At 41.8% G+C, this 21642-nt stretch overlaps 1 protein-coding gene across 1 annotated transcript in view; it reads right to left on the bottom strand.

Moving 5' to 3' along the window:
* Positions 1–1194: 1194 nt before the first annotated feature.
* Positions 1195–21642, bottom strand: part of CAPRIN1 (cell cycle associated protein 1) — a 40929-nt gene continuing 20481 nt past the window's right edge. Inside the window, exons 7-19 of the mRNA XM_038764142.1 lie at positions 17933–18070; positions 14160–14212; positions 13986–14072; positions 11975–12130; positions 11759–11867; positions 10901–10962; positions 10143–10250; positions 9694–9843; positions 9182–9332; positions 8209–8403; positions 7457–7557; positions 3682–3745; positions 1195–3068 (exon numbers count right to left, since the gene is read on the bottom strand). Of these exons, the coding sequence (XP_038620070.1) occupies positions 3004–3068; positions 3682–3745; positions 7457–7557; positions 8209–8403; positions 9182–9332; positions 9694–9843; positions 10143–10250; positions 10901–10962; positions 11759–11867; positions 11975–12130; positions 13986–14072; positions 14160–14212; positions 17933–18070 (1439 nt within the window). The 3' untranslated portion in view covers positions 1195–3003. The remainder of the gene's footprint in view (positions 3069–3681; positions 3746–7456; positions 7558–8208; positions 8404–9181; positions 9333–9693; positions 9844–10142; positions 10251–10900; positions 10963–11758; positions 11868–11974; positions 12131–13985; positions 14073–14159; positions 14213–17932; positions 18071–21642) is intronic.

Genomic DNA, 21642 nt, shown 5'->3' with positions numbered 1-21642 from the left:
TTGTGCATTTATAAAGCACTTAAAAGATGTTAAGAATCCACACAAGTATGAGGATGACTGAAAACTCACATTTTCCCTACCTGTGCATTTCCAATAAAATATAGCTTAACGGACTAAGGAATAACTCATCTTAACACTGTCAGTCAGCAGACTAAGGAATAACTCATCCGAACATTGTCAAAGGTACTGTTGCAGTTTGTAGATAGATACTGGTAAATGTTTACATAGGACACCTCAAATAGCAAGACGATTTGTATTGGGTCCAGCTCTCAAATCTTCCATTGCTCCAAACCCAAAGAACTGTTTTATTAAAGAATGTAAATCTGGATATTCTTCAGCACATTTGACTGAAGGTGGAAGACAGATCCCCGAGGCATCCATTCCTGTTTTCTCCCCCTCTGACAATTCATCCACAGAAGTGACAATAGCAGCATTTGTTAAGTCCTTACAATGTGCTAAGCACTGTACTAAGTACTGGGATAGACACAAGATAATCAGGTACTTACAATGGGCTAAGCACTGTACTAAGAGCTGGGGTAGACACAAGATAATCAGATCCCACATGGGGCTCATAGTCCTAAATAGGAGGGAGAACAGGTATTGAATCCCCATTTTGTAGGCGAGGGAAGAAGTTCAGTGACTTCCAAGGTCGCACAGCAGACAAGTGGTGGAGCTGGGATTAGACCCCAAGTGATCTGACTCTCAGACCGGTACTCTTTCCAGTAGGCCAGGACAAAGAACACGGTGACCAACTTCTTGTTCAATTTTTGAAGACTAAGATGAGCAAGCTGCTAGGATTTCTTCTCTGTACCCTATACTGGCATTCCGTAAAAATGGTCTGAACTGTTGGGAAAAAGTAAGGGCTAGATCCTTGGAATTTTTTTCCCCCAAGTGGTAAAAGGATAATCAGGTGTCTGTATGTTTGCAAAGTTCTCCTGAGTCACCTTCTGTACAAATAGCACTTGGTTTTCTTCTTTTTACAAAAGGAATGTTACTGCAGAGTTGCTTGTGAGTTCCCTAACCAACTCCGCGGATGTATATGCACCCCAAAGGCAGATGACATATGGTTGTGGTACATCCCTGCTAAACATCATCAAAGCCTATTATGGGAGGTGCTGGCTAAGAAGCCATCTTGCTCAGAAAGGTTAACAGAGAACCCCACAAACATCTAGATGTACCACAACCACAGACAAGTGAGAAAAGACAGGAACTTACTTTATTTTAAAATAAAACAATAAAGACCCCCTACAAAAAGAAAAATCTCTGAATGTGGAATGTTCTAAGAGTCAATCACCTAACCCTTTTAGTAAAATTACAATTTTGAAAAAAAATCCAGTTTTCTAACAATTTCAGAATCGTCAAAGAGTTGAACGCTTACTGATCAAACTACTGAAGCGACTAAATCTTTATATGAGAAATAAGTATCATTAACTTAATAGCTTTTGCTTAACACGGGATTAAACCAACACAAACTCAAAGTGGGACGTGACAAGCAGCAGCTGTAAATTCACAGGCACATTGCAGTATAACCGACACAACAGCCAGTGTGAGTCTCAACCTGGACAAAGGCTAAGCCACAACTGAACTGGGCTCTGCTTTTCAACCTGTGGCTGTCGTCTCCCTAAGCATTCTCGTCATAGGGTAAAAACAGGACTATGAATAATGCCTCCACAAGACCAAGAACTCGATTAGTGTGGATTATTAAAGACAAGGACATAAGTGCAGGTACCACAGGAATGACTGTTGGAAAACCTCAAAAGCAAAAATTCGTGAGACAGTAACGAAATGACTGTATAACAGCAATCTTATAAGCATGTTAACCATTGTACATCAGTGTTCCAGGATACAATTTTTATAAACATGTTTTATTTGTCTTTGCGTATACCATTAGAACCGAAACTGCTGGCTGTCATTTCCCTTAAAAGGGGAAATCGATCCAAACACATACTGGTGCTTTTCAAAAGATAGCAATTAAAAGGGCGGCAGCGGCAGGCATTTGATATTTTTCTCTTAAAAACCTTCTGGCTGCGGGAAAGAGACATGTGACCAAAAGTGTTACAATTATCCATTAGAGATTTTCATCAGTACCTGAACCAATTATTTATATGACAATACAGCAAGGTCAAGTATTAGTGACAGCTATGTGCATGTCATAAGGAATGATAAATATACAATACCAATCCTTACAAAAAGTCATTGCTATCAAAGAAACTGTTAAATGTGTTCAAAAAGGTATCTAAATACTTCACATTAAATACAGAAGCGGCCAATCCAGATTACATCCCATAGTTGTTGCAGATTCTGTAAAGTGCCAATCAAAGCCTAATTTTTCATTTTGGCTTTGTCATACAATATCAGCTTTCGCAAAGCAATTTATATATATATATTTTTTAACCACAGCGAAGTTTGGCCTGGTGACGAAGTGTTGGTTTTCAGCCTCATCTGTGTAACTATAGGGGCCCATGCATCATTTACTATGCATCCCAAAACACTCCTTGCTCCAAATTTAACCGGAAAAGCAGTGAAATGTAGTTACTCTGCCAAACCACACTCCACAACTTGCAGCTTCCTTTCATGGGAAATATTTTAGTTTTGTCAATTACCATCAGAACAACAACTCTGGGGCTGATTTGCAGATTTTATCCAATGTCAAAAATGAGTCAATCTTGCTTTTTCCAGCCACTTCAAATAATCATGGAGATTTGACCACCCTGAAAGTGTGTTGCTTTTGCTTTAATCCTAAGCAAGGGTGAAGAATCTGAATATCATGTGCAAGGCTCAAGATGACGCTTAGGACAGAACATGCAGAGTAAAAATGGTTTCCTTCCATATCCAGGTAATATAAAGCTGACAACTGGAGTCCTGTCTTTATGGGATGAAAACAGTCCCTTTACAATGAGCTTCCTGAAAGGGAGAACAAATAGATAATAACTCTTCTGGTAACATGTTATGGTACACTGGCCAGTGTGTTTTTGGCGTTTCAACATAATCCAGTGAATCCGTTTAATTCACTTGTTGAGTGTTCATTTGCGGTATCCCTCTGTTGGGTCTTGGAGGACCTCCACGACCTAAAAAACATAAACGGGCAGTTGAAATCTCTCTCAAACACATTTTTTTTCTACACTGCTTTCAACAAGATGTGACCAAAGCTCAGTAAGAATTTGGAGAATATTTGCTATGAAATTGCAGGTCTCAGAACTCTTTTCCCCACGGTTGGCCGTTCTCTCTTCTACGATGACCTTCATTACGCACGCTGTGGCTAAACAGATAGGTCCCAACAGGGACTATTCTCTGAACGAATAAGAATTCCCTATTCAAAAAAGGCTAAAGCCCACCCCAAAGCACACATTACCAAGTCTCTGGGCCTGAAGAGCAACTTCTAAATTGGGTGAGCAACAGCAGCCCATGTGAGACGACAGGTTGTTTTGGGATTTTTTTAAATAAGGTAATTTTACAAAGTTTTACTAGGAAGACAACTTTGTTTGGATGAAGAAGTTTTATGTAAGACTTTCAGCTGAAACTAAATGGGCATTTCCATTCAAGAGTTCCACAATTCAGTACCTAGCTAGTCTGAGAAGGGTAAATGCATTCTTGACATGTGGTCAAACTCAAGTTCCAAGATGGGACTAGAAATTCCAATGGAGTGAACCTAAAAATGCCACCATTTGAGCACTGCATTACCTCGAGGGGCTCCCCGTGGTCCACTCTGTCCAGAGCCACGTTTGAAGTTCTGTTGATAACCATCCTAAAGAAAGGGGGGGAGGGAGAATTAGAGGCAAGATAAAAAATGGTATCTCCTATGTTTTAGCTCCTTCATAGTATCTACCTACTGAGTACCCTCAGTGTTGGCACTGCTGAGCATACACAATCTCACAATGGTTCAGACGAGTGGTCTAAACTAGTCCAGTACTGGGTCGCTGACAATAGGATCAAAGGTTCTTGAAGAACCTTGGATGGTCATCTTGCCCCCGGATAGGCCGTCCAACATCCTTCTTTTTTCTAATAATCGGTTTCTAAATATTTTATATCTGTCTCCATTACAACACTTATGGGGAAAGATCATATCCTGTGCTTCTGTTGTACTTTCCCAAGTAATGCATTACATACAGTACATATAGTAGGCATTCAGTAGCTTTATTCATACCATACTATAGAACACTTGCTGATGAATATATCAAAACTTTTCTTTTGATCCTCTTTCTTGGTCACGCTTCAGAATTTCAATCCATCAGCTACATCTGTGTGCTTCCTGTGTGCAGAGCACTGTACGAAGCACTTGAGAGAACAGATTTACTCTGGTAATGTACTCCACATGCTTGCCAATCTTATTTGGATTTTTCCTTGAATTTGTTTTGAGCTCACCACCTCAAGCTTTGAAGGATGTCCCTTATTCCTATGAGCATGCAATTGGATGAGGTAGTCCATTTTCATCAGACCCAGTCTATCAATCAATCAATGGTATTTATCGAGCACTTACTGTGTGCAGAGCACTGTACTACGTGCTTGGGAGAGTACACTACAACAGAGCTGGTAGACACGTTCCCTGCCCACCAGGAGCTTACAGTCTGGAGGGGGAGACAAACATTAAAATAAATTATGGACATGTACATAAGTGCTGTAGGGCTGAGGGTGGCATGAACATCAAGTGCTTAAAGGCTACAGATCAAAGTGCATGGGCAATGCAGAGGAAAGGGAGTTAAGGGAAAGGACAGTGATAGTGGGAAGGCCTCTTGGAGGAGTTGTAATTTTAGTAAGGCTTTAAAAGTGGGGTGAGTGATCATCTGTTGGATATGAAGGGGGAGGGAGTTCCAGGGCAGAAGCAGGATGTGGGCAAGGGGTTGGGGCAAGTTAGATGAAATTGAGGTACAGGGGGTAAGCTGGCGAAAGAGGAGTGAAGTGTATAGACTGGGTTATAGCAGATCAGCAAGGTAAGAAAGGAGGAGAAAAGCTGATTAAGTGCTTGCCAAATGGGAAGGGTTTCTAGGTGATGACAAGGTGGGTGGCCAAATGCTAGAGGCTTTTGAGGAGTAGTGAAATGTGAACTGAAGAGTTTATTTTAGAAAAATAATTCAGGCAGCAGAATGAAAGAAGGACTACTCTATTTTACTTGTACATATCTATTCTATTTATTTTATTTTGTTAATATGTTTTGTTTTGTTCTCTGTCTCCCCCATCTAGACTGTGAGCCCACTGTTGGGTAGGGACCGTCTCTGTATGTTGACAACTTGTACTTCCCAAGCGCTTAGTACAGTGCTCTGCACACAGTAAGCGCTCAATAAATACGACTGATTGATTGACTAGAGTGGGGAGAGACAGGGAGCCAGTGAGAAGGCTGATGGGGTAGTTAAGGAGGGATACAATAAGTGCTTGGATCAGCATAGTAGCAGTACTGATGGAGAGGAAAGGGGATTTTAGCAATGTTGTGACAGGTTTTGATGAAAAGATGAGTACGTGGGTTGAATGAGTTGAGGATAGTATGCCAAGGTTATGGGCTTGTGGGACAGGGAAGATAGTGATGTCTGTGATTTTGTAGCATCAATCAATGGTATTTATTGAGTGCTTACCATGTGCAGAACACTGTACCAAGTGCTTGGAAAGTATAATACAACAGAGTTGGCAGACAGGTTCCCTGCCCACCGTGAGCTTACAGTACAGAGGGAGACTTTCTGAAGTATCTCTCTGAAGCTAGGACAAATGTTGTTTCCTTGATGAAGTTCTAACCAGAATTTCGTATACCAGGTGTGTAATCCTAGTTTTATATAACTAGAATTACACAGAAAAAACCAAGCATTTTGTTATTACTTGTGGTTACCTCAGCACATGAACAGAGGTGTAAGAGTATTTATCAAGTGCCTATTGTGTACCAAGCACAGTCCTTAACCCTGGGAAAGAAGTACACGAATGAGTTAAGGACAGGTTTTTTGGTCCTAATGAGGCTGAAAGGTGGCGTAAAGCATATAGGGAAAGGTGAAACATAAAAGACAAGGATGATAATAAAAAGGACAAGCAGCAATTGGATTTCAGACTCCCCAAGGCTCCTACCAACACACCAAAGAAGCCATAGCCATAATGGTGACCTTCCCAATATTCTGAAAGTTAAGAAGCCATGCTGCCATTGTTTGGGTCTTTCCTAGGTGCTGATGGTAGTCCCTCAGGTGTGGGGCACCAAGGAGGTTGAATGAGGTGCGGGGGGGTGGCTTCTGCTGCTTTCCCTCAGTCAACAACACAAAGATGCTTTTCCTGACAATGTCTATTTTAATGTCATCTCCCCCTGTAGACTAAGTTTCTTGAGGGCAAGGATCATGCCTACCAACTCTGTTGTACTATACTTTCTCAAATGCTTAGTATGGTGCCCTGCACACAGTAATGAGTGCTCATTAAATACTACGGATTGATTCCTGAATCCATTCTGATGGTACCAAGTGCATCACCATGGAGTTTAGATTACTTTTACTTCTAGAAGCACTGCCTTGTAGGTGTTCAGTTATTTGGAAGTCCACTTGACATTTTGCTGCCCACTTACTCGGCTTCCTACAATTTGTCCTCCCTAGACTGTAAGCTCCTTGTGGGCAGACAATGTTATCTACCAAGTCTGTTGGATTGGACTCTCCAAAGTGCTTAGTACAGTCCTCTGCACATGGTAAGCTCTCAATAAGTACCACTGATTGATCACTGATCAACATGTCAATTTAGTGTCACCTAAAAATCTGGAGATTGTTTCCCTGAACAGTACTCCTTGCAAATGATTTGTGAAAATGCTAAACAAATCCAGCCTCCTGAAGATCTTACTATTCCCATTTCTCCACCGAGAAAAGGTGCTGTTCACCCCGACTTTTCATTTCTAGCTCTATGAAAATAACCCCCCACTCCTCCCCAGAATCAAATTTTAGTAACAACAATTTGTGGTATTTGTTAAGCACTCACTATGTGTCAGGCATTATACTAAGCGCTGGGGTAAATACAAGCAAATTGGGTTGCACACAGTCCCTGTCCCGCTTGGGGCTCAGTCTTAATCCCCATTTTACAGATGAGGTAGCTGAGGCACAGAGAAGTGAAGTGACTTGCCCAAGGTTGGACAGTATGCAGGTGGCAGAGCCGGGATTAGATCCAGGTCCTCCAACTCCCAGGCCCGTGCTCTTTCCAGTAGCCCGCACTGCTCCACAAGTAATGAAGACCCACATTTTATGATTCCAGGCTTAGGTATCAAAAAATCCGGAGGGAGTACTTAGTCCTTTTAGAAGACTATTCAGTCACTGAGACTTGAGTTCTGATTTTACCTCCACCACTGCCTTTGTGACCTTAGGCAAGGTACGTGAGCTCCATGAACCATAAAACCAAAATAATGTTGCGCCAGTCCTACTCCCCATGTTATTACGTGAAATGAGAAGGTTGTGTAAGAACGCATTGTGGTACACCAAAAAAATCCAAATCGCATTTCAAAAATCTGCTTACTCACCCGTTGATAGTTGGAGTAGTCTCGAGGAGCATTAAATTGGGATTGCGTGTAACCACTGTTTGGAGTGTTAGAAAATGAAGGCCGGTAGCCATCATACCCACCTAAAATTTAAGGGAAAAAGTGTTGTCTTTACAGGAATGTGCTTTATTATTTATTGTGGACAACTGAAAATTACTAGGGAAAAAATGTCTACAAAAGTCCATTTTCTCATTAACTTAGAATTAAATTGCTATGATACATTTTCCCCTCTTCCACACATCCCAACCCATTTTGCGACAAAATCTGAACAGGTGTACTTTAGCAAGTTTTATTATTGCACCCAAAAAGAACGAATCGGGGTCAAAAAAATCATGTTAAGGTAAAAAAAAGGCAGTTACAAATCAAGAATTCAAGAGATAATGGTATAAATCTTCACTAACACAAATCCACCCTCTTTTTAATCTTCTGAATGACCAAGACCAAAATGCAACTCAGCCATAAAACATATGTACTGTTCAAATAAATAAATAAATGAATAAAATGAAATTAAAAAAACCCTGAACTAGCATGGATGCACAGAGATTGGGGCCGAAAAATATTGTAAACACAAGTCATTAATGCAGATAAATTAAGATTTCTACCTTTCCAGAGTATTTATTAAATGGTAGTATACATGGTTCAAGGCATCACCCTTCAATACCACTTGAAAATTTGCCTTCCTGAAAGAGAAAGCTAGATAAAGTTGCAAAAATGGCTAAAAACTTGCTCTTTACCTCTGAACCCATTGGCAGGGCCCCTGTATCCATTCATTAAGCCTCTAGTGCCACGAGATCCGCCACGAGGTACACCTCGGCTGTTGTAATAAGGCTGACTGCTTCGTGGGAAGCCCGTATTCTGCTGCGGAGGCTGCTGGTGGTTACCTGCCACTTGGTGGGACTGGTCCTGGGAACCATGGTAGGCACTAACCACTTAAGTGGAAAGCAAACACAACATATCACTTAGATTTCTCTGCCCATCTTCACATTGTCATCAAAAGTGACCAGACTGTCCAACAATATTCTCCGAACCACATGTTTTTCAAAGTCGGGTTCAGCTCTAATTTTCCCCAAGAGGGTTGGCCACGCAGCTCTAGAGGATCAAAAATCTTAGTAGCTGAGCGATGAATTATAGAAATGGTTTGCCTCTTCCTTGGGTGTCAAAGACAGGCCGCTTGGAGGGCCAAGCCTCGCAGACTGTTATTTTCGTGAAATTATAAAACACTATCAATTATATATAAAGGCACAAGCATAACACTCCTACACCACATATGAATTCCCAACTGTTTGTTTTTTTTTTTTAACTCCGATGTATATTTTACAGGAAGTCCCCACAACTGACACCATCAGTAACTAGAAACATTCTTGGAAACACTGCATCCGATTTTCTCAGAAGTGCAATGGAATAAATGGGGGCTTCATTCTGGTACCACCGTCTGATCCCCTATTTTCACCCAAATCACCTGGAATTATACACTCAATTTGAGGTGAAATACAGCTACGCTAATATATTTAGAGTGATGATAGGGTAGCCAACTTTCAATCAATCGTATTTATTGAGCGCTTACTGTGCGGAGAGCACTTGGGAAAGTACAACACAACAATATAACAAAACATTCCCTGCTCAACAACAAGCTTACAATTCAGAGGGGGAGGCAGACATTAATACGAACAAATGAATTACAGATACTAAAATGTAAAGCTTACTCACCTGTCTGGAGCTGTTCTTGCTGAAGTTCTGATTGCTCTACTTGATGAGGTTGGTTAGAGAAACTCTGATTATAACTAGCTTGATATTGATTTTGTTGTTTTAAGGTTTCTGGCTCATTAACAGGAGGAACTGGTGCATTCATATTGAACACCTAAAAGTGGTGAAGGAAAAGAAAATTAGAACATCTTTGCAGCCTCAAATACTATTACTATTATTTGCCAATCTCTAAATAAACATGAGATTAACCATGAAAACTTCTCTATATATACCCCCAAGTTCTTAGGAACACAAGTTGATTTTACTAGTTTGGTGTCTAAGACCTTATTCATTTATTCAATCGTATTTATTGAGCGTTTAACTGTGTGCAAAGCACTGTACTAAGCACTTGGGAAGTACAAGTCGGCAACCTTATACTCAGTGGAATTTATTCAAAAAACGCATATTAGCCTCAAAATGCTCACAAGGAAATGAAGTGACCACAAGAACCCCAGTTCTGTTCATTTACGACTTACCGTTTGCATGGACTGGAATGGTGCTGCATTGACATTGATTCCACTGCTATGGAGAGGTTTGCTAGTTCCAGCCTGGAATACCTGAGGCTGAGAGACAGCAGGAAGGGGTGAAGATGCTGCTGTCTGATCTGAACTTAGAGACATTGAGGCCTAAATATAATGGAAGAGAAGCGTGTTAGCGTTTTCTTAAAAATCCCTGATTATCAATATTCACTTCTGGGTTTATTTCCATTTACAGACACCTTGACAGTCCTTTGTAAAATGCCACAAATATACTATTTATATCACCCTTCCATACGGACCAATGAGCCATACGAAGTAAGCATGTTTTACTCTCCCTTTAACACAATTTTCTTTTTTAATTGCTGAATCCAAGTGTACACCAGAGTGTATATTTAAATCAGAGCAGTAATTAATTGATAAAAGTTAGGTTATGATGATTCAGTTACCTGAATCTGGTCAATTGATTCTTTTTGGGGCCGTTCTGCATTATGAGAAGGCTGGTACATGGGCTGTGGGGCTGTGTACCCCTCACTTGTGGAAGAAACCAAAGGAACCTAGAACAAATATTCAGAATTTTAAGGTCACTTTTCATTAACAAAATGGACCATTACACCAAAACAGAAGCCATTTGGCTAAAACAGCTCTCTGGACAATGTGCGGGGGTAGGGCAAACACAAAGCTGATGACTTGACTTTTTGTCTGCTAGATGACCAAGGCATGGAACCCAAATGAGATAGACAGAAACCTAACATGATTCAGAAAACGGGGTGGGTTCAGTGTTTATTCTTTGTACCAAAACCTAAAGTGATGCTAATTTACAATTAGCCTTTTTAAAGGCACTATCAAAGGCAAAAGGCAACAGCAAGAGAGCCAGCCTCTCCTGACCTTTCTCTATGGCTCCCACCTCCACCCTCTCCTGTGCCACCCCAGGAAGAATGTGGAAGGAGGGTTGTTGACATATCAGAAGTTTCCGGTGCACTCACACAAGTTCCTCAATACCCTCATTCTTAATATGGTAGAAGACAAACTAGCTTAACAGAAATAAAATTTTATACCTAAGCCAACTACTGTACAATTTGAGCATTTAAAACACTGCAAGCATTAGATGAAAACATAAACATTTCCTTCGAGTAACAGGAAATTACTGTCTGAATCAAGAAGGCAAATTTGAAAGAAGAAAATCTGCAGATAACCATCGTTCTACCTGTGTGGCTTCTGGTTGCACAGAAACTTGATTAGGTTGAGCAAGTCTGGACTCAGTATGAACTGCAAATTCAAAAGTCAAAGTTTTTTCATTTACTATCACATTCATAATGTCTCAAAAAATCACATTTTGCATCTTGTTCCAAACAAAGACCCCTTGGAAAAAACACAGGACTAAGAGTCAAGAGGTTTGGGTTTGAGCCCAACCCTGGCACTAGTCTACTGGGTGACCCCGGGAAAGTCACTTAACTTTCATCAACTGTAAAAGACATCAGCTACACTGTGAGCCCCTCATGGGTCCTATCTCATAACCTTGAATTCACCCCAGCACTTAACACAGAGCTCAAGTGATGACAGTACATTTAATTCTCCCATAGTGTGGGGGGTTAATGTTTTTGATGAACTCTTTGTGCACTGAGGAAAGTTTGCCCTCTGTACGCATACCTCGACTAACATCAAAAAAAGTACACAACCACTGCTATATGACATTTTACCCAAAATGCAGACTGAAAACACTTGAGGAAAAACAGTGTATTGGGAGCTGGGCCGTAACAGATCACCAATTGCAGAGGTAAAGGAAATGGAAGATCAGACAACCTGACCTTCCATCCACCTTGGTGAGTCTCTAGGTCCAAGTCTCCTTTCCCTCTCTTCCCCACTTTACTTTCACCTTTCAATTTGGGGACACTAGTTTTAAAGAGAACCTGAGAGGTAAGCCAAAAGGTCAGTATATATTAAAATTTTGGGGGTGGGGAGGTGGGTTGGTAAAAAAAACTACTTGTAACCCAGTCATGGCCTGGAATTTCAGATGTTAAAACTGTTATTTTCACCTCTTCCCAATGTATTTAGCAATACTAACCAGGAGGGCAAACCAGCTGTGGCATGTCCATAGTTTGTCCTGGATTCATGGGCTGTGCAGAGACAATGGCAGGGTCCAGGGTCTGATTTTCAAAATCCAGCATGGAATCCTGAATCAAGATTGAAATCAAATGAAATTACAATCAGGTGTCAAATGATAAATTACCAAATTACTTTCCAGTCAGACCTTAGTTCAGCATTTACCATAAACCCCCACCTGCATGAAATTGTATGGCCCTTGCATTTGTGCCATAAGGTCCTGAACTCGCTGCCTCCTCACAAGAGGGTCTGCCTGGGCCACTGTTGTCAGTGTATGGGGCTCTGGGACCGACGGGGTTGTAGCCTGTGGTTGCTGCTGAAGTGAGTTTACAACCTAATAAGGGAGCAGGAAAAAAAAAATAAAAAATTTGAGATAAATGACAACCTTTAAACTACATCTGCCATAACGCGAAATCCTAGACTGTGACTACATTGCACCGATGGACACAATCCATGTCTCACACAGAGCTCACAGTCTTAATCCCCATTTTACAGATGAGGTAACTGAGGCACAGAAGTTAAACGATTTGCCAAAGGTCACACAGCAGACAAGTGGCAGAGATGGGATTAGAACAGTTACTTATCCCTTCTTCATGCCTCCTGGTGCTTATCCTCATTATCCTTTCCTCTCTCATATCCTAATTTCGTGACCCTTTTTTCTCAACTGTTTTGCATCCCTGCATTTCCTTTTCTGTCAATCTCATCCTCTCCCTGTTTTGTAAACTGAGCACAGAGAGAACCCTCTGGATGATGAACGATTTGAAAAAGTATTCCATGTCTGAAATTAAGATTTCAAGGAAGTGGCTTCCTCTGTTCTCATAATTCACATTATCAGGCATAAAAAGATCAGCAAGTACACTTGGTAATTCCTATTCCACAGGATCACTTAGAGAACTTAAGTTTCTCTTCATTCCTTTATACTGAGATTAAATGTGCTTACCTACACAAAGTTTAGCAATATGCTACCCACGATGAATTGGCAGAAGATATTCACCTGAATCGTAGATTCCCCAAAAAGTGTATTTTCCATTACAAAGCTATGCAAGAACTAAAAAAAAATGATTGGACTGTGGAATTTAGCTTTTGCCAAGTCCAGCTAGAACCAGAAAAGGGTTTGGGGACCACTTCTAAAGGGGTAGAACCATACATGTAAAGTAAGGTTTGGTGCTTCCATACACACAATTGTCCCTGTTGTCATTTGTGACTGCATCCTCTTGCCAGTCCTATTCAATCATTCATTCATTCAATCGTATTTATTGAGCGCTTACTGTGTGCAGAGCACTTTACTAAGCGCTTGGGAAGTACAAGTCGGCAACATGTAGAGTGACGGTCCCTACCCAACAACTGGCTCACAGTCTAGAAGGGGGAGACAGACAACAAAACAAAATAAGTCCTATATAACCCATTCAGGCAACACCACACCTTAAAGAAAACGAAAGGATGATCTGGGGGCTGGGGTCATGGGGGAGAAAAGAAGGGAAGGAGAACAATAAGAGAAATGACATGGCTTAGTGGACAGAGCAAGGGCCTGAGAGTCAGAAGGACTCTCATTCAATTAACACAATTACCATATTGTTCCAGAGAAAAGAGATTCTCCCCTGTTTCAGGGAACCATCCAGGAATTCAAGTGGCACAGTTCCCTTTAGGGAAGGGAGACTACACATCCCTAGGATTTCCAAGAAAGTCTGATGGCTTTTTCGGCCCAATCAGTATCAAGTGCCATAATCTAATGTATCTAAGAGTAGCTGAAGGAAAAAAGTCCAATGTGGACATCTCTGGTGACTCTGCATGTTTTCATAACATTCCTAATCAAGAAGAATGGAGCACAGCAAGGTATTAGTGACTCATCTTGAGCAAAACATTCTACTTCCATTTGAAGACAATGGTAATGTTTTAAATATAGGATTTCCTTGTAACCTCAAGGGCTCACCTAAAAGTAGCCATAGCCTGGGGGGCGGGGGAGACCAAAGGCTCATGAAATAAAAGGGGTTAAGGGATGCCCAGCTTCCAACAAACCTGATAGGGATTTGTAAACAAACTCACAGTACTGCTTTAAGAAGGCTGTACTTTGAAGACTTCCTGAATAGAGAACTTATTGTCTGGTTTAAGTTCACTGTTACTAGTCATTTTACAGAAACCGGACTTATACCTCAAATTAAAACACAAACTGTACTTCGGCATTACCTTACCTCAACCGTTTCGACTGCCCACTCTTCAACCTGTTCCTTTTCACTGCTGCTGAACTGCGCTTCAGCCATAAACTGCCTGTTTACATACTGCAAAAAGGAAGTACAAGCATGGTGACTCCTGAATTTTTCAAAGGAGAATTCACTTAAGCATCTAATGAAAACCAAACCAAATACCTCTGTTGATTCAACTTCACTTTGTTCAGCATATTCTTCTGCTGGCTCAGGTTCTAAACCAAAACATAAAGAAGAAAAAGCATGAGTAAAAGAATCTTGAACAAAAAAAATGAACCTAATGGAAAGCAGCAGCAGTAGCAGCACGGCCTTGTGACAAAAGCATGAGACAGGGTTTGAATTCTAGCTCTGCCACTTGTGTGGTTGTGATCGTGGGCCTGAATATCTCTGGGCCCCAGTTTCTCATTTATAAAACAGGAATAAAATACTGCTCTCCCTACCATGTGGGAAACGGAATGTACTTGAGCTGGTTATCTATATTTAGCATAACACTCAGCATACTGCTCGGCACCCAGTATAAACGTATACTCCAGTTTAGTACAGTGCCTGGCACAATACAGTGCTCTGCACACAGTAAGCGCTCAATAAATATGACTGAATGAATAGTAAGCACTTAATACCATAATTATTACTATTATTACTAATAACCCCCTCTCCCCTCACCACACACACATACACACACACACACACACACACACCAATGAATACACAAGAATACATTTGAACCATTTTTCCAGATAAATCTAACGGAGAGGGCAGGCAACATTGCCACTTGTACAGTGCATTGTATCTGTTGGGAGCTCAATAAATATTACCATATCAGTAACTAACTTCAATATCAATCAATCAATCATATTTATTGAGTGCTTACTATGTGCAGAGCACTGTACTAAGCGCTTGGGAAGTACAAATTGGCAACATATAGAGACAGTCCCTACCCAACAGTGGGCTCACAGTCTAAAAGGGGGGAGACAGAGAACAAAACCAAACATACTAACAAAATAAAATAAATAGAGTAGATATGTACAAGTAAAATAAATACATAGAGTAATAAATATGCAAAAAGAGAGAATTCTACTTTAACTTTATTCCTGCTTAACCGAATTCCATCAATTCCAGAACTGCTTTTTACTTATATTATCATCATAACTATCTGTTGACTGTGATTTCCTCTCTTGTCTCCACAACAAGCTTTAAAAGCTCCTCAAAGGTGGGCATGTACAGCAAGTGCTTTTTGAGTGCCTATTCCTCCACTCCTAACTGACATGGCAAGGAGTCACTACAAGAAGCGGCACATCGACCAGGCAACATGACCATAATACGAACACCGATTCACCAAACCACGGCTTCCACTGACGTGGTCGCACTGCTATACAGCCAGATGCAGGATTTTATTCATATCCATTATGTGGATATTATAAACTGCAAAACCTCCAAGTGCCTATTTTCACAGGACAACGCACAAGGTGACCCATGAAACAAGTGAGATTTTGAGGACAATGAGTCTCTCTAAGACATACTGCACGGTTTTTCCCATTATGAAATAAATAATTTTTCATCCCCTTCAGCTTTCTTCCTACTTCTGGAACTAACAAAAGACACAGCAATTCATTCAAATTGCAACCTGGTTTCCTAAAAGCCTTCAGGAAGCAATCACCCTCAGCAATGAGCCTCAGTTTTGAGACTTCAGGACTGAGAGCCTGTGCTAAGGAATGGATCCATTCGTCTACAGCTTGACTACCTTGTGCAATACCACTCACTCTCTCATCCATATCAGCCATGTTCCCGTTGGTACACCCAATAAAACCAGCCAAGTGGAATGACAAGGAAGCAGCACATTAGGAAGTGCATGGGGAGCCTTCACCTACGTTAGCCAGCTTCAACCAAATCTGGAGCTAGAACCTTTGGCCTCCTGATTCCCAGAGCACTGGTCTTTCCGGGACTAGAAAAACATGGAAACCGAATCACCAGCTACAATTTCCCCCGGTTGCTGACTCTATGACAAAATGACGTTGTACAGACATATCTCTCTATAAGATTGCCCTGTTAGTCATTGTTTCACATCACAAAAGATTTAACAGTTTTCCCTATATAGTCCCTGTTTGCTAATGCATCACTGTAAATTCCCTTAAAAGTACAGGTCCCACAGCATTCTGAAACTAGTAGCATTAGCAGCAATGTCCATTAATACCGTGGTTATTTGTACAAGTCTCAGAATGCTGTAGGATTTAACCGAGGCATGGCTCCAGGACAAAAGGAGAAGGAAGAAGTCCATGAGCTCCCTTGGGATTTCTGTGGGAGGGTAATGTGGGCCTTATACAAACTGCAAGAACTAAAAAAAAAGGGGGCACCCCATTGTTTTGGCTTGCCTTAGAGGGATTGCTTTTACTACTGAGTTCAAGAATGTAGAACTCACTTTGCTTAGTTGGCAATCTGTACATGAGGACTTTGACAGGACTGGAGATGGGCTTGCAGATCACCTAAAGGAGAAAATATATGTTTGGACACCTCACTCCAATTAATTTTATTTCAAAGCACCTGACTTTGCTTTCCACAATTCTTGCGGTATCAGGAATCTTAGGGGTAGGGGAAATTAGAACTCCAAGTTGACTTGCTTTCAAGTAGCACATTTCAAGAATGTGATCACAATAGTAAGGTACCTCTAATTCTCCATTTATTCAAGTACCTAGATAATACCGACACAGACAGCAGAGGAGCAGCTATTCATTCTGAAGCCAACTAATCACCAGAGTGCCTCAAAATTCTTCCAGCAAATCCACCACTGGACAGATAACTGACCAAACACACTCAGCGATGCATTCCCACTTACCCTAAGCCCTTCCATCAATCAGTTCTATTTCCTGAGTGCCTACTGTGTGCAGAGCACTGTACTAAGCACTTGAGTATACTTCAATTGTACATCGAAATTATTTGTTTCTGCTTCCGCTTTTATTTCTATCTTTTCTGTTAAGAGTATAAGGGTCTTGTGGTCAGAAAACTTCCGTGCTTAATGTTATCATCATATCAGCCAAAGCTTTTAGGAAGGGAACTTAAAATCCTCAGTCACGATCCTCCTCTAGTTTCTGCCCCTTCCCAACATCGCCAGGATAGCCTCTTCTCCATCCCAACTGCTACCACTCTGATCCAAGCAACTGTCATACCACTCTGATCCAAGCTACTGTCATGTACCATGTCAATTACTGCATTAACCTCCTGGCAAAACCCTCTTCCTCCACCCTCTTCCGGACATACTTCATTTGACTGCCCAGGTTTTGGCTTAAAGAAAAAAAGATTAAAAAAAAATTTGTGCACACCATGGCTCTCCACTCCTCAAAACCTCCACTGGTTGCCTATTCATCTCGGCATCAAGCAGCAATTTCTCACCATCATCTTTAAGGAAACCAGCTCTCTCCCCCCTCTATCCCACCTCATTAATCTCTTACTACAATCCAGCCAGCACACTGCACTCCTCTAACACTAACTTGCAGACTTTGCATTGCTCTTGTCTCTCCCACTGTGGATCCTTTATGGAACTCACTCCCCATCTTCAAAGTCTTAATAAATAAATCACACCTCCTCTACGAAGCCCTCTCCGATTAATCTCAACTGCCCAAGCTACTGCCACCTGTGCACTTGAATCTGTGACCCTTAAGCTCCTAGGTTCTTACCCACCTCCCACAACACTTGTGTACATATCCTTACCTGGCTGCTTTCCCTATTTGTAGTTTATATTACCGCCTTCCCTGACAGATTTGAAGTCCACAGGTTTAGAAATTCTAGACTAAGCTCCGATATTTGTGTAACACCAATCAAATTCTTAGAACCTCAGTTTCTTGATCAGTAAAGCACTGTCCCAGAATAGTATGAGGGCTAATGGGACGACAGATGTAAACATACTTATAAAATTTAATATTAATGATTAAAAAGTTACTTACCGGCTTCTGTTACTTGATCTTCAACTGCAGGTACCGGGGCTGTCTCCTCTTCTTCACACAATCCATTTTGGTGGTTGTGGGTGCTGTCAAAATAACATGTCTGGAAAATGCGCTCAACAAGTTCCTTTAGGACTTTATCTATAAAGGATTAAGAATTTAAGTAAGAATAAATTAATCAATCCAAGAGAACATTCTGAAAAGGAAAATTAATTTTCAAAATGAAAACATTGCCTACTTTCAGCCTTTCTATGACACAGAGGTCACACTTACCCTCACTGAGGAAAGCTCGTGTTAAAGTAACCTCTGTGAGGGCAGGGATCACGTCTGCCAAATGAATTGTAGTCTCCCAAACGCCTAGTATAGTGCTGTGCATAAAGTGCTCAATATATATAATTGATTGCCCGATTAATTGGCATATATTCCTCACTGATGCCGTGCACCCAGACAGACCACTTCTGCTAACACTGCATTCTGTTCTATTCAGAATGGCTCACGTCGTTGACAGACAATGTTCCCTAGCGGTGTCCTAACCAAAATACACAGTGAAAATACACATTTTGCACCAACTGATATATTCTGTGTGACTTTTTTTTGTTTTGAAAACACAGTCGTTCCAAAATTTCTACAAGTAAACCCATTTGTGCAAAGAAGTAAATTTCATCTGTGGTCATCCCAAATCCAACAAAGCTGAATGACTGTAACATAGCCAGCAGAGGGAGCACCAGGATATACATGAAATTTACATTATCCAGGAGGTTTGAACATTTTACATCAAGACACTAGAGGAACATAATTAAAGCTATTGACATTTCACAGAAATTTTATGAAGCAAAAAGAAAAATAATGGTATATTAAGCATTTACCACGTGCTAAGCACGTACTAAGCATCGGGGTATAGTCAATACAATCTGATCAGACAGTCCCCTCTTTCACATGGGGGCTCACAGGGAACAAGGCACTGGATCCCCATGTTACAGATAAGGAAACTGAGGCACAGAGAAGATAAGTGATTTGTCCAAGGCCACTGAGCAGGCAAGGGGCAGAGCCAGTATTAGAACGGGGCTCTCCTAATTCTCAGGCCTGTATTCTTTCCACTAAGCCACACTGCCTGTCCTTACAGTGCTTACAGGGAAGCAGCGTGGCTCGGTGGAAACAGCCCGGGCTTGGGAGTCAGGTCATGGGTTCTAATCCCAGCTCTGCTGCTTGTCAGCTGTGTGACTCTGGGCAAGTCACTTAACTTCTCTGTGCCTTGGTTACCTCATCTGTAAAATGAGGATTAAGACTGTGAGCCCCATGTGGGACAACCTGATCACCTTGTATCCTCCCCAGAACTTAGAACAGTGCTCTGCACAAAGTAAGCGCTTAACAAATGCCATCATTATTATTATTTATTATTATTCTTATAGTGAATAACTTGTCCTTTCCTCAGTCAGGCAGATCTTTGTTAGGCAGACAGCAGATATAATACTCAACCCATTTCTTACATCAGGCCAGATTTAATGGGCCCTTGACCTTTGCTTGTAGAAAAAAAATTCCATGTCTGCAAAAACCATGCGGCCTGAGCAAAGGCATTTAGTAAACAATAGCTCGCTCCGCATCCAGGCTGATTATAAAGCAAGTATTAACGGCTCTGGTGGTGGCCGGCACTGGGGAGCTAGAAGCATTGTGAACCACGATGGAAAAGGTGGCTGGGAGCAGGAGCACTGAAGCAGTGGCGAAAACTAGCTGGGGGAGAGACTGGGACAGTCTCTTCGTGTCAGAGCTTCCCCTACCCCAACCCTTGTATTTTCCACAATTCTATGGGGAACTGGCTCTTTGTCCAGCCTTGAAAGATAGCTATGGATCGGTCGGAACTTGCTATACAGGCATAAGAGTTTCTGATAACTAACCAATAACCAAGTGACCCTCGAGTTATGAACCCATCTCCCTCCTACAATTTCTCTCCAAATCTCTTGGGAGTTTACACCCGCTATCTCCACTTCCTAGGCTCCCATTCTCTTCTAGATCCCCTCTGATCTGTCTTCGCCCCCCCCTTCACTCCACAGAAACAGCCCTCTGGTAACCAATGACCTTCTTCTAGTCAAATCTGACATCCTCTACTCCACCCTAACACTCCTAGACCTCTCAGCCGCCTGTGACACTGTAGAGCATCCCCTTCTCCTTGAAACTTTACATCCAACTTTGGATTCACTGACACTTTCCTCCCTTGGTTCTCCTCCTATCTCTGTGACTTACCCATCTCAGTCTCTTTTGCAGGTTCCTCCTCTGCCCTCCACCCCCACAGCAGGGGTTCCTCAAGGCTCAGTTCTAGGTCCCCTTCTATTCTCCCTCTACACTCACTCCCTTGGCTTCAGTTAATAATAATAATAATAATGGCATTTGTTAAGCGCTTACTATTTGCAAAGCACTGTTCTAAGCGCTGGGGGGGTTACAAGGTGATCAGGTTGTCCCACGGGGGGCTCACAGTCTTAATCCCCATTTTACAGATGAGGAAACTGAGGCCCAGAGAAGTTAAGTGACTTGTCCAAAGTCACACAGCTGACAACTGGCAGAGCCGGGGTTTGAACCCACGACCCCTGACTCCAAAGCCCGGGCTCTTTCCATTGAGCCACGCTGCTTCAGTTACCATCTCTATGCAGATAATTCGCAAACCTATACCTCCAGCCCTGACTTCTCTCCTTCTCTGCAATCTCACATCTCCTCCTGTCTTCAAGACATATCTACTTGGATGTACTGCCGACAACTCAAATTACACATGTCTAAAACTGTATACCTTATCTTCACACCCAAACCTTGTCCTCCCCGTCTTTCCCACTACTGCACACACCACCACTACCCTCCCTGCCTCACAAGCCCCGTAACCTTGGCATTGTCTTCAACTCAGCTCTCTTATTCAATCCACATATTCAATCTATCACTGAATTCTGTAGGGTTTACCTTCACAACACTGCTAAAATCCACCCCTTCCTCTCCATCCAAACTGATACCATGCTGATCCAAACACTTATCCTTTCCCGCCTTGACTACTGAATCTTCCTCCTAGTTGCCTTCCTGGCCTCCTATCTCTCCCCACTCCAATCCATATATCACTTGGCTGCACAGATCATCTATCAAAAAAACAAAACAAAACAGGAACGTTCAGTCCATGTATCCTACAAGAGCCTTAAGAGAGCCTCCAATGGCCGTCCAACTATCTTTGTGTCAAACAGAAGCTCCTTACTGTCAGCTTCAAAGCACTCAATCACCTTGCCAACCTCCTACTACAGCCCAGCCCACACACTCCACTCTTCTGGCACCAGCTTACTTACTGTGCCCCGATTGTCTATCTCATCACGAACCTCTTTCCCACATCCTTCTCCTAGCCTGGAACTTCCTCCCTTCCACATATGCCAGACCACCACTCTCTCCACCTTCAAAGCACATCAATTAAGGTCACCGTTTCATGAGGCCCCCCCCCCTATATTAAGCCCTCTTTTCCCTGGCTCGGATCTGCACCTTTGGACATAATTCACCCCACCCCAAACCCCGCGGCCCTTATATACATGTCTGTTATAAATGACTTATTTTTTCATATAAATGTCTGTCTCCCCCAGACTGTAACCTCATTATGGGCAGAAAATGTGTCCACTAATTCTGTTGTACACTCCCAAGAGCTTAAAAGTTTTCTGCACATATTAATTGCTCAATAAATACCATTAATTGACTGCTGG

Source organism: Tachyglossus aculeatus, chromosome 22 (assembly GCF_015852505.1).
Source record: "Tachyglossus aculeatus isolate mTacAcu1 chromosome 22, mTacAcu1.pri, whole genome shotgun sequence".
In the NCBI taxonomy this organism is placed as follows: Eukaryota; Metazoa; Chordata; class Mammalia; order Monotremata; family Tachyglossidae; genus Tachyglossus; species Tachyglossus aculeatus.
Note: the sequence above shows the minus strand (reverse complement) of the source record. Positions and strands in the feature narration are given on the sequence as shown.